This window comes from Eschscholzia californica, unplaced genomic scaffold (assembly GCF_041429995.1).
Source record: "Eschscholzia californica isolate CP2 unplaced genomic scaffold, dmEscCali1.0.p SCAF_5, whole genome shotgun sequence".
Classification (NCBI taxonomy): Eukaryota; Viridiplantae; Streptophyta; class Magnoliopsida; order Ranunculales; family Papaveraceae; genus Eschscholzia; species Eschscholzia californica.
This window is the reverse complement of record NW_028238472.1, coordinates 47,859,323-47,872,988: the sequence shown is the minus strand read 5'-3', so window position 1 is coordinate 47,872,988 and position 13,666 is coordinate 47,859,323. Positions and strand designations below refer to the sequence as shown.

Below are 13,666 nucleotides of genomic sequence, written 5' to 3'. Positions count from 1 at the left end.
TAGCAACCGATCGTGTGGACACTGACAAGAGAGATGTACATGTAATTTAAAAGGGTTGTTTGGCCCTCTCCGGTGATCTGTTACTTGATCTGTGATCATGATGACATCAAAACCAAACAAACCCCGGCTCCGTTTGTGTTGGGATGTTTATATGTATATATGTTTATGAGCAAGTTCTGTTTAGCCCAAGCTTTATCAAGCTTATGGTGAATGAGCTTCTGCTTCTTGTTCTTTTCTTATTATGCGAGTCTGAATAGTTTCGTTTAGATGAACCAAAGATTACATGTCATGAATTAGGTGAACTAAACATTTTGAAACCTAACTCGATCAATTTAGTTATCAGTCTATTACCAAATATAATTCAGAAAAACAGTATTCAAATAATCGAGCAATTTAGCATTAGAGGCTATGAGAATAGTTCCGCATCGTCAAAGAGAAACTTCAAGACCGAGATTATAATATCTACTATTTCTCTGCTTACTACCCCGATTTAGAGCACGCAACTGTACAAATTTACGATAATGCTACCCATGAAATCGTTGTTGGTTGTCGGAAAAGGACAGAAGCCCAATGATTACATGAAATTCAAGTGACGTAAAAAATGATAAGGTTTCAGATACTAATATGAATTGTTTTGACTTAGAACACAATCTAGTTATAATTACAAGTTTACATGTAAGTTAAACTTGTAATTATAACTAGATTTTGTTCTAACACAAGTTACATGTAAAGAACTACTTAATCAAGAAGATGATCATAAATGGTTTTACAACTAACCCTAAATCCAATAAACCAACTAACAAAATGTTAGTATAGAAATTCAAGTAAGTTATTCATTTCCATTTACCTTTAGCAAGAGATGCAAATTTACCGAAAATCCTTTCCGAATCTCACCTGATCTTTATTACCTTGATTGAAGTTACCTAATCTTGGATTTTAAAGCTAGAAACACGAATTATTAAGTTGAAAGATGAAGAACTCAAAAGTCCCAAGTTGATTATCTTCAACTTCAAGCAAGGGTAATAATAATAAGGGGTATTAGAGTATTTTTTTTTTTTTGAATTGTCAATGTGCCTCGAACTCTTAACTTCTAAAGTGGTATACTAAACCTCTAACCACTCCAACCAAGGGTTGTTGGCAGGGTATTCAAAGTTCATTAAAATCCAAGCTTCAGTAGCTTCAGTAAAATCTTGGAGCAAAAATCTTTAATTCATTACCTCAGGTGACATTTTGACTTGAAGATTGAAGATTTATTCAAGAGAAATGAGGGTTTTGAGGTAATGAATTGAAGATTTCTGCTCGAAGATCTTCGAGAAAAATGAGGGGTTTGAGGTAATGAGTTGAAGATATCTGCTCGAAGATTTTGAAGTTCAGGGGAGAGACATTCTGAACGTTTCAACCCAGGTGACATTTTGATTGATAATGGAGTTGTTAGTTCATTTGAAATCCTAGAAGATGATGAAGAAGAAGCTTTTCTCTTAGAATTTGGGTTGAAGATTTCAATTTGATTTGATGTGTTTTTTGAGTAATACTCTAATGGTGGTGGTGGTGGAATTTGTTAGTTTCTTGTGTTTTAGCTCTTTAGAGTTTTTAAAGAAAACTTGGTCTGAATCTTTTCTGAGACACCATTAATGTGGAATAAATACCAATTAATTTTAAAGAAAAATTAGGGTAGTGATCATGAAATTTCACAGTTACAGGTTCCATTTTGAGTTAATTTTCAGTTTCATCAAAAGAACAGATAACCCACTTGCATAGTTTTGTTTGCTAGGGTATCCCTATTGGCGCCTCACTTTTTTTGCTGGCTTGAGACTTGAGTCATTGACTCCACTAAATCCAATTTGACTACAGTGTCTCATGGTCCACTTCCATCAGATTGTGTGAGATAAAACGAGTTAGGCGAACCAAACATTCTAAAATCCGACTCGAGTCAGTTTAGTTATCTAGCCATATAAGATATATTTCAACAAAAAGAAAGTCTGATCACATATAATTCAAAAAGAAGAGTATTTGAACAAGGATTTTTGAGTTTAAGGTCCAAAAATAGGGGGAGTAATGAGCCATATATCCACTCCTAAATTAATAAATAAAATAAAACCAAAATAAACCGAAAATGTAAAATAAGTCCAAAAATTAACTATTTGGTGGGCCCCATGCATCAATCCTTTAATTATCTCTCATTTTTGCCCTTCCATAAATATTTTTTAACCATTGGTAAACCAAAGGTTTATACTGGTTAAGTTAATAACTCTTTCCATATATTTTATGAAAGAATATTTATGTTGGATATTTAATACCAATCTTTATTTCCATAAACTCCATAAATATTTAACCAAATCAGTGGATATTTAACAAAAATGAGTTGCACTCTCAAAAAAACGAGTTTCTATCTATGTAACTCTGTATTCTTTGAATTCAAGAAAGTATATTATTTCTAAATCCGTTGTATTTGATTAAAGTAACCTACCAAATCAATGGATATTTACCTAAAACGAGATGCTCAATCTCAAAAACGAATTTCTCTCTCTGTAACTCTTTGTTCTTTGAACTTCAAGAAAGTATGAAGTTGTGATTTGCGTTTTATCTCTACCTCGATCTAATTAGACATCTACAAATTCGTTTGTGTGGTATGTCTAACTTAAATTGATCGTCAGAATCTATAAATCTCTATTACTACAATCTTCTTAAAAAAATTATTTATTCTAACAAAAAACTTATATGTAACATTTTTTATCACTTTTTGGTAAAAAGTGAATGTTGAAATCTCTATTAATTCAATATTTTTTTCATAAAAAAGTTTTATAAAGTGAAATTGTGTTTGCTACATTTTCGGTATTCTACTACCATTTTCTACATTTTATTAGCATCTGTTATGAATTTGTTACAATAGGTTAAAAAGCAAATACTATTTTGTTAGCATCTTATTGATTCTAATAACATTTTTTACATTCCATTAGCATCTGTTGAATGTATTTATTGCAGTAGGTTAAAATACAAATACTATTTTTCTAGCATCCTATTGATTCTACTAGCATATTCTACATTCTATCAGTATCTGTTGAATGAATTTGTTATAGTAGGTTAACAAATACTTTTTAGTAATTAAAATGTATAAGGTGAAATTGTTTTTGTTACATTTTCCGTATTCTACTAGCATTTTATCGATTCTAGTGACATCTACTAGCATTTTCTACATTCGTATTCTACTCTGTCAATCTCATTGATCTCACATGTAGTTGCGGTAGGTGGTCGATAGATGGTATCCCTTGTCAATATGTCATGTTTTGCATCAAGAATTATGATGGTGATACGACAAGTTTTTTTGATCATTTTCACCAAACAAGCGTTCGTCAACACTTATCAATGTTATGTTTACCCAATACCAAATTATGATGAGCCAATGGAGTACATCGATGAAACAAGAACACTATCTCCGTTAACAACGAGAAAACCGGAAAGACCAAGGACAGTAAGAAGAGAGAGCTCAGGAAACATACCCAAAAAAATGAGGGTTTGCGGTCGGTGTAAAAAACCGGCTTATCACAATAGTGCCTCATGCACCGCAGCTATATAATAACTAACTTAAATTTTGATTATGTAGGTTTACTTATTCTGCTAGAAACATAAATATTCTACTTATGTCTTTTATATTTTTAGAGAATTTGATCAATTTTACCAGATTATCGTATTTAAACAAGAGGATTTTCCTATTTCCTATTAAATTTTATCAATGGTTACGATATTATCATAGTTATACTCATATGTATTTGGCTAGAGTAAGTTACAAAATGTCGAAAAACTGAAAAATGCTGGTAGTGTTGGAGAAATTTTGTCAACATCTTACTGGTATCTTTATACCCATTGGACCATGCTAGAAAAATTTGTTTGATGTTTCTAGCAATTCAGCAATTTTCAATACAATCAAAGCAGGTTGGTTTTAGCCTTTGTTATATTTTAATTAAAATGTCCATATTTTTTATATATTTTGTACGAAGTATTTGTTTCCTTAGTTATATATGTTATCAATGGATTCAACATTAAGTGTTTGAGTTCATCATGCCTTTGCCCTACCACGTATTATAATTGTATAGTTTCAATAGTGTCCAAGAAATTTGAGTAACATCTTTATCGTATCTATGAACCTGTTGAACAACATCTAAAATATAATATAATTGTGGTATTATAGATCATTGATAAATAATCCCATAACTGCTCAAGATGTTATTCAAACTTAAAACATAAACATGTTTGCTACGTTTTATCACATAGTCCGTTACAAAATAAAAGTTAAAGTACTTAAACATTTTTTCTCCATATATCCTTCGATTCATTCAGCAACAACCAAGTTAGTTCACCCCTCTTCCTTTGCGCTAGCTTTGTTCAATCATCTTTTGGCATCTCGTTAGGAAAATATTTATAGTTCGATTCGATATAAAGTTCTTCCATGTGCAAAATCACATACAACCTACAATCAGGCCAGTCAAAGTTCAAACAACAAACCAATTCAACATCTTTGGATTGTAACCATTTATGCGTTTCTATAAGAAACTAAAAAATGCTAATCAAACAAGTCATTTTTCTTATGAAACCAGTTTTGAACAGTAACCATTTCAAGGTTCTATGATAAACTAAAAAAATGACATTGTTTTTACAATCCAATTTATTCTCACATTTTTTTTTCCATATTACACCATGTAATGTTCTATGGTTGTCAAAAAATCAGGTTTGACAGGTAACCATTGATAAAATTTTATAAGAAACTTAATAATGCTAGATAAAATATTAAGTTTTATTGAAAGTAACTATATTCTGGATCTAACACTATGCTTGAAAGTCTACAATACAAAATCCTAAATTAGATAGAACCCTAAATTGTCGGTCTAAAATAAAAAGAAACATACTCTTCACTTTGAACTAATTTAGGGTTTTGAAAATAACTTCCATTAAACCACTTCGAAACAACTAAACCCTAGAAATTTCTTATTAACTAATCAATTTCAGAAAAATAAATCATAGTTAAAGTTGTAAAAATCAAAACCTAATTCGTTTTGTGTTGTAGAAATCAATCTAAATCATAAACAAAGTTGAAGGAACAACAAAAATGATGAAACCAAAATAACTTACTCTTTACTGTTGATGATGATGAACGAAACTAACAATGGATTCTTCCTCTCTCCTACTCGATGCTCTCTCTCTCTGTTAGGTTTATTTTAGGCGTGTTTAAGATAAGAGTTTCCCTCTCTCTCTCTCTTTGGTTTGATATTTGAGAAAAATGCAACTTTTTTTTGGTTATTTTTTTGAAACAGAAAAGACTACTTTTTTTGTTATGCTAAACGAAAAAGGCAAATTTTTTCGGGGAAAGAAAGTTTGTTTTTAAAGAAATAAATGTAATGAATCTATATATTATGGTATCTTTTATTTTGGGTTGTTTTTTTTTAACTTAGGATAGGTTAGGCAGTAAAAGAGAATAAGAGGATAGACATGTAATTTACTTTGAGTGGATTTATTTTCTATTTCAGATTATCTTTGGTCTCTAGACTCGTTGATCATGCGATTTTGGACTTAAATCTCATCCCCCGTTTGAACAATTTAGTCGTAGAAGCTATGAGAAGTGAGGAAAGTCAGATCACATATAATCTTTTTTTTTTTGTCTCTAAACATCGTATTATTTATAACACAACGTTTACATCAAGAGAAGCAAAGTTGCAACATCGGAGTGAGTAACAAAAAAATAAAACTATAAGCTTATTCTCCATCTTGTAACTTTCACCGTTGTAGTGAAAACCGTGATATAAAACTTCTCAGTCTCCCAACCAACTTGAGACCAAATCCACAATCGCTCAAAGGAAACATCACATACCATTCAAACTCGATTTTTAACAAGATGTATCATCAACAAGAAGAAAATGGAACAAAATGGGTGAACCTCTTAATCCTAGGGTTTAAGACCATAGCAAAAATGTCTATAGATTTTAACTTAATTAAGATATAAGATCAGAAAAGTAACAAAAGTTACATGTGGAGAACTACTTAATTATGGAGATGATCATAAACATTCTATCAAACTAACCCTAACTCCAACAAACTAACCAACATACAGAATGTTAGTATAGAAAATGAAGTAAATTCTTCATTTCCATTTGGCTTGAGCAAGAGATGCAAATTCACCTAAAACACTTTCGGAATCTCCTCTGGTCTTCATTATCCTTGATTGAAGATAATCAACTTGAGATTTTTGAGTTTTTAATCCATCTTTCAGCTTAATAATCTCTGTTTCTAACTCTAAAATCCTAGATTCAGTAGCTTCAACTTTCAATTTCTTATCTTCCAGTTCTACTTCTTGATCTACAATTTTTCTTCCAAGAATTTTTTCTTGTTCTGCAATTCTCCTTAATTCATCAAATCTATTCCAAATTTTAGATACCTTATAACCCATTTCTTCAAGTTCAGTTAACTGTGAAACATATTCTTTTGAATCATCTAAAAGCTCAGAAGGATGAACCAAATTGTGGATTTTCTGAACAAGTTTAATGAAAACAACATCAAACCCTAGTTTCAGTCCTGATCTAACACTATTACAATATTTTTGAAGTGGAGAGAGATGAGGGTCTTGAGGTAATGAATTGAAGATTTCTGCTCGAAGATTTTGAAATTCAGGGGAGAGACATTCTGAATGTTTCAACCCAGGTGACATTTTGATTGATAATGGAGTTGTTAGTTCATTTGAAATCCTAGAAGATGATGAAGAAGAAGCTTTTCTCCCAGAATTTGGGTTGAAGATTTCAATTTGATTGGATGGTTCAGACATTGCTCTGTTTTTTGAGTATTACTCTAATGGTGGTGGTGGATATTTGTTTCTTGTGTTTTAGCTCTTTAGGGTTTTTAAAACATTTGAAATCCTAAGGGCTTCTCCAACCCAACACCAAATCCCCAAGGGTTTGGTGCTACATGAATAGTAACCCTCCAACCCCTACAAGAGTGGGGTCTACCACTTTACCATATTTTAAGTTGGTGGCTGATGTGGAGAAATAAGAAAATTATCTGGGGTGGAAACAAAAATTTCGACGACTCCCACCATATTTCGGTGATATCCACCATTAATGTCGGTCACCGCCAACTTCGTCTTTTCTTCTTCTCTCTCTTTGTATTTCTATCTTTTCTTCCCTCGTCCTTTTCTTTTTTCTCTCTCTTGTTCGTTATTTATAAGTCTCGGCGAAGTGGCTCCCCTTCATCGGAAACTCGTCTGATTTTTCAGACGAGCTTGTTTCGTCTGGTTTTCAGACGAATGATCCCTTTCTTCGTCTGAAAATCAGACGAAGGGTTCCGGCGAAGGGACTTTTGTGACGAAGAAAAGGTTTCAGTGAAGGGGAGAGCCCCTTCGCCGGAACTCTCTCTCTTGTTCGTTATTTATAAGTTCCGGCGAAGGAGAGAGAGAATATAAGTATAAAAAAAATGTGAGTTCTCAGTAGATATAGATATTAATTTTTGAGTTTATAGGCAAAAAAACGGGTCCTAATAGGAGATATAGTCCTCTATAATCCTATAAAGGGTTTCAAAACCAAAATAATAATATAAATGGATATCTAGTCCATTTGGTCTCATCTAGAGAGAAAACACAAATCCCTAGAATACTAAATAAATCATAATTCCTAATCTAACCTTCCTCATATATTATAACTGATTTATCTTCAAAATTCATAAAGATCTTCTTCCATTTTTATCTCCCACATTCTCTCTCCAATCACGTTTCTAAACAAAGAAATATATATTATAACTGATTTATCTGCAAAATCCATAAAGATCTTCTTCCATTTTTATCTCCCACATTCTCTCTCCAATCACGTTTCTAAACAAAGAAATATATATTATAACTGATTTATCTTCAAAATCTATAAAGATCTTCCATTTTTATCTCCCACATTCTCTCTCTAATCACGTTTCTAAACAAAGAAATATATATTATAACTGATTTATCTTCAAAATCCATAAAGATCTTCTTCCATTTTTATCTCCCACATTCTCTCTCCAATCACGTTTCTAAACAAAGAAACGTGATTCATTATTTTCAGTAACTGAAACCTCTTTATTCTCTCTCTCTCTCTCAATCCGATTCACATAATAAAACCTCCATTAAACTCAGAAATCTTGTTTCATCTTCATTAGATTGTTTTTCAAACATTCGTCTTCTAATCCAATACACAAGCTCAAAACTCCATTTCCATTTATATCTCTTCATATCAAGTTTATTTTCAAGATCTATAGTTTCATCTTATTATAAGGTAAGAAACCATCTTTCAAATTTATGTTTTCGCTTAACATCTTCTAACATTTATATGATTTTGTTTATAAATGGTTGTAATCACTTTATCATTGAATCATCATATCATATTTCATTAGGTTTAGTTTTCCTATTGATAATAAATTATTTTAATTATTTTGTTTACAAACCAGATTTTGATCTCTTTCTAAAACCGAAACATCTTTCATTCTCTTTTTCATACAGAAGATTTCAGATTTGTAATTTAGATTTTTGATTTTCTGACATTTCTTCACATCAGAACTTTGCATCCGTACAATTTTTGATCAAGATATTATTCCGTACGGTTTCTCTTACAGAATGTACATTATAAGTAATTCGTATTAAAATTTTCATACTTTAAAGTACATTATGCCAATTTCGGCCGTACTGCAACTGTATAACAGAATGTAAAATATATGTAATCTGTTAACAATTATACATACTTTAGCAGCCTTATTTAAAAAGAATGTTTAATTATTCATAAAGTACGCATAATTGCGTAATATCTGAAACAGTACATGTAATTTATAGCAAATTACACATATTTGTGTTATATTACAGTGTCAATGTGATTCAAACTAAAATACTATTTATCTCCAACACATGTTGAAGTTTATCAAATATTATGGATAATTTATTCATTGTTTAATGTCGTTTATGATAAATTATAAGTTTTTCTAACTAATGTACATGTTTTTTTTCTTGTTGTAAACCAGCACTGATGGAATTTCCTACAGAATCATCACATAAACTATAGAAGTATAAATTACGATGAAGAAGGTTGTTTCTATGATCCTGTTTGGATAACGGAGTCTTATGTGAAGACTTACAAGGAACATATAAGTCCTACCGCTAACTTTGATGAACCACGTACATTTAATGAAGAGTCAAAAATACTACCATGTTTGATTCGCCGTAAAGGAAGACCAAAGACAGTAAGGATCGAGAGCTCGGGTAACATTCCAACGGAGTTTGTTTTTAAGTTACCTAGTCTACTATGTTATTTTCATTTACAATAAAACACAGATTATTGTTCAATAAAATTTCATTTCAGTTGTACAAAGGTTGTGTTATTTACTATACGGTATACATAATTTATGATAAATCACATACTTTATAACAAAAAACATGATTTCAGATTTACATTTCCTAACATGTTACCATAATTTATGGTACATAATGGACATGTACGCGTAAAAAACAAGTAATTTATGTCAGAAAATAATCTAACTGTTCAATGGTACATAATGTACATGACACACATACATATGATAAATTACGTTGTATACATGACAAATGATGGTTTCCTCGTCATAAATAACACATAATTTACGAACTTGTTTCATAATTTGTATTCGATGTGTGTTTATGTATGAGTAAAAACGAAAGTTAAGTGAGAGAAAGTTGATATATATGTTTTGAATATTAACCCCCAAATCACGCTAATTGATCTCAGAAAATATACTCTTTCCAAATCTGAAAGTTAAGTGAGAGAAAGTAATATATAGATTTGGTTTCCAAATTTGAAAGGATGAGAGAGAAAATCTGTTTTGGAAAATATCCGTTGTATAAATCTGTTTTGGAAAATCTGTTTTTGAAAATATCCTTGATCCGTTACTTCCTATAAAAACCCCCAAATCACGTCCAAATCTTGCCTTTCCAGATTCTTTCTGCCCCCAAATTAAAAGGCCAGCGCTTTGGGGAAAGCAAAATAATTTTCGGGGTGTGAAGACTTGGTCAAAAGTTGGTCAATTTTGTTTGACAATTTTATTTTGTAAGTTGTTAGAGGGAAAAATAAAAAACCCCCACCTCACCTCTCTCTCTCACCACCTCATCTTCTCTCTCTACCTCATCTTCTCTCTCCCTACCATTTTCCGGCCGGCGACCATGAAAAAAAAAACACAACACAGAAGAATTAAGAAACCCTAAATTTCATTAAACTTGTTACCCATTTCAACTTCAGAACAACCTAACAGAAAGATACTTAAAAACTATTACAGAGATTAAACCCAAGAGATTGTACAGAAACCCTAATCTACTCATAGAAAGATATATCAAACAAAAGATAACCCATTTCAAGAAATGATCTAAGCTCTCTCACCACGGATTCTTCTCGCAAGTTGAATATCTTTAGGCATAATAGTAACCCTCTTAGCATGAATATCACAGAGATTGGTATCTTCAAACAGACCAACCAAGTAAGCTTCAGCAGCTTCTTGGAGAGCAGCAACCGCACTACTTTGGAATCTCATATCTGTTTTGAAATCTTGAGCGATTTCACGAACCAAACGTTGAAATGGAAGCTTTCGGATCAACAACTCAGTACTCTTCTGGTACTTTCTGATCTCACGAAGTGCGACGATTCCTGGCCTGAATCTATGGGGCTTCTTCACTCCTCCGGTTGCTGGTGCTGATTTACGAGCAACTTTTGTTGCTAGTTGTTTTCTTGGTGCTTTTCCTCTGGTTGATTTCCTTGTTGTTTGCTTGGTACGAGCCGTTACTTTCTCTCTCTAGAATTGATGGGGAAGATGAAGAGGAATCGAAAAGAAGGGTTTTGGTTTTGTGTTTGTTGCTAGTTGTTCTTCAACAGACCGGAACTCCGGCGAAGGGAAACCCCTTCGCCGGAGTTTCTAGAGAGAGAGAATGAGTGAATTTTTTTTTTTTCATGGTCACCGGCCGGAAAAAATTTCGGCCGGCGACCTAATCGGAGAAAAGGGAGAGAGAATGGTAGGGAGAGAGAAGATGAGGTGAGGTGAGGTGGAGAGTTTTTTATTTTGAACCATATTCCCCATAAAATATGTTTCCCCGTAAACTTTTCAAAATTTTGCATATTCCCTTTAAAATTTCACACCCCGGAAACTATTTAGCTTTCCCCAAAGCGTTGGCCAATTAAAAACCCGTGAAATATATGAAGGTGGGAATTTGACGGGACTATGTTTTAGAAAGTGAGGGTTTTTATGTCTATATGGTAAAAGGACTAAAAATCCATTTTTTGGGAAGATTGGATCCTAAACCCTTTTTGAACATTATTTTGGACTATATACCCATGAACTCTATAGAAATATACAAGATTTCTATTCTAAAGTTTTCTATATTTGAATTATTCTATATCTATAATACGGTTGATAGCTGCTTCCTGTTTACGAATCATGAGTATCGATATTAAAAAAAAAATCTGTAGCAAAAAAGGAATTATTCGAAACTTCTTATTCTTTCTACAAAGAGATCTTATGCCCGTAAGGAAAACAACATTCTTCTTATTCTTACTTTATTTGGGGGTTCCGATAAACTAAATACTTTTTCGCCACAAATAAAATAATTGAATTGAATGCTCTACTTGATTGAAATTGAATTTTAATTCACGGGAAAGAAACCGTGAAGTCTCCGGCTAAGAGCCGGTCGACGACTTTCTGTCAGTAACAAGGGAGGGTGTGTTTGGCTAATTCTTTTTTGTTTTTCACCCTTTATAATTTTGCACCCCAGATAGTTTACTTCTTTCCCCAAATCACCCACCTTTAAGTTTTGATTTGTATTACAACAAGTTGTTTGTGTTTTATTAATTTAATTGTGAAATTAATTAGTTTTTGTAATTACTTAATAACTAAGATTACAAAATTAACATAATTAAATTTCAATTAAGACGAAAAATTAACAATAAAATTTATTAGATTAATATCGATATACTTAACGACTACATAAGATTTGCAACTATAGTTTACAATCTAGTTCATCTTACTAATGCGAGGCATTAACTTGTCTAGCCCATAAATGGTCAAACAAAACTTCTTATAGTGCAAAGTGAGCCTCTTTATCTTTAACTTTCTTATGTCGGGATAAATTTTTTTGAAAACGTTCTTTTTCATCTTGTGTGATTCTAACGCCGGAATCTTCAAAGAAGATGTCCACAATTATATTATTATTTTCAAACTCATTCTCGATAATCATATTGTGCATTATTATTACTTGAAAGCATAAAATTAATTGATGGAAAAACAAATAATTAATTCCCTTTTTTTTGAAAGTTGAAAAGACCCTGTCTTTGTGAAGAAATTGTGATTGCCAGCACGGATATTATTGCAGAGGGACACCAACAGAACTAATCACTGTACTATTGAGGAGGGAAACCAAAGAAAGTAGCAAAATAAACTACTCTTGGGGGACTTGAACTCATTCTTTTTTTTTTTGGTTGAAAGGGGGACTTAAAACTCCAGATCTCAAGTGTGGGAGGCAAGTCTCAACAAAAAAAAAAAAAAAAAGTGTGGGAGGCAAGTGCTTAACCACTAATGATGCCAACAACATGTGAAAAAGGTCACAAAATATTTGTGGTTAGGAGCCAGGGATTACCTCCAAGTAGCTAAGCCCATGAGCGTTTGAGACAAGAGTTTATCTATTATTTGGTCTCGGTCATGAACTAATTTTTGATCCAGTTGACTACAGATGATAGTTAACCACAGTCTATATAAAAAAACGTTAACGATGTCTTGCCCGTGGAGTAACGGTTGTTTGCTAACGTTACTTGACCGTTTTTTTAATAAATCTGGACCATCCATATGACTAAGTCCAAATTATATTTGTCTTCCTGCTCTTGCTCCATATCTTAATTTCATTTTACGATTTCAACAACTAATTTTTTTTTTTCAATTCAGAAGACTTCGAACATTAAAGTAAACTTTAAGGCCAGAGCTTTGGGGAAAGCAAAATAATTTTCGGGGTGTGAAGACTTGGTCAATTTTGTTTGACAATTTTATTTTATAAGTTGTTAGAGGGAAAAATAAAAAACCCCCACCTCACCTCTCTCTCTCCCTCCACCTCACCTCTCTCTCTCTCCCTCCACCTCACCTCTCTCTCTCTCCCTCCACCTCACCTCTCTCTCTCTCCACCTCATCTTCTCTCTCTCTCTTCTCCGATTAGGTCGCCGGCCGGAAAATTTTCCGGCCGGCGACCATGAAATTTTTATTTTTATTTTCACTCTCTCTCTCTCTCTAGAAACTCCGACGAAGGGGTTTCCTTTCGCCGGAGTTTCTAGAGAGAGAGAGTGAGTGACTGAATTTTTTTTTTTTTTTCATGGTCGCCGGCCGGAAAAATTTTCGACCGGCGACCTAATCGAAGAAGAGAGAGAGAGAATGGTAGGGAGAGAGAAGATGAGGTGGAGGGAGGTGAGGTGAGGTGGAGGGAGGTGAGGTGGAGAGTTTTTTATTTATGAACCATATTCCCCATAAAATAAACTTTTCAAAATTTTGCATATTCCTTTTAATATTTCACACCCCGGAAACTATTTAGCTTTCCCCAAAGCGCTGGCCAACTTTAATCAGTAGCTACGAGATAAAGAAGCAAAATGGAATCAAACTTGGTAAGCTTTTCTGCCAT

General features: G+C 32.7%; 1 protein-coding gene across 1 annotated transcript; it reads right to left on the bottom strand.

Annotated features, from left to right (window-relative positions):
* Positions 1 to 10,214: 10,214 nt before the first annotated feature.
* LOC147539948 (histone H3.2-like) lies at positions 10,215 to 13,666 on the bottom strand. Its single transcript, XM_086643186.1, has 2 exons — positions 13,619 to 13,666; positions 10,215 to 10,809 (listed from the first exon to the last, which is right to left on the bottom strand). The coding sequence occupies exons 1-2, from the start codon at positions 13,664 to 13,666 to the stop codon at positions 10,387 to 10,389; spliced, it is 471 nt and encodes a 156-aa protein (XP_086499312.1). The 3' UTR covers positions 10,215 to 10,386.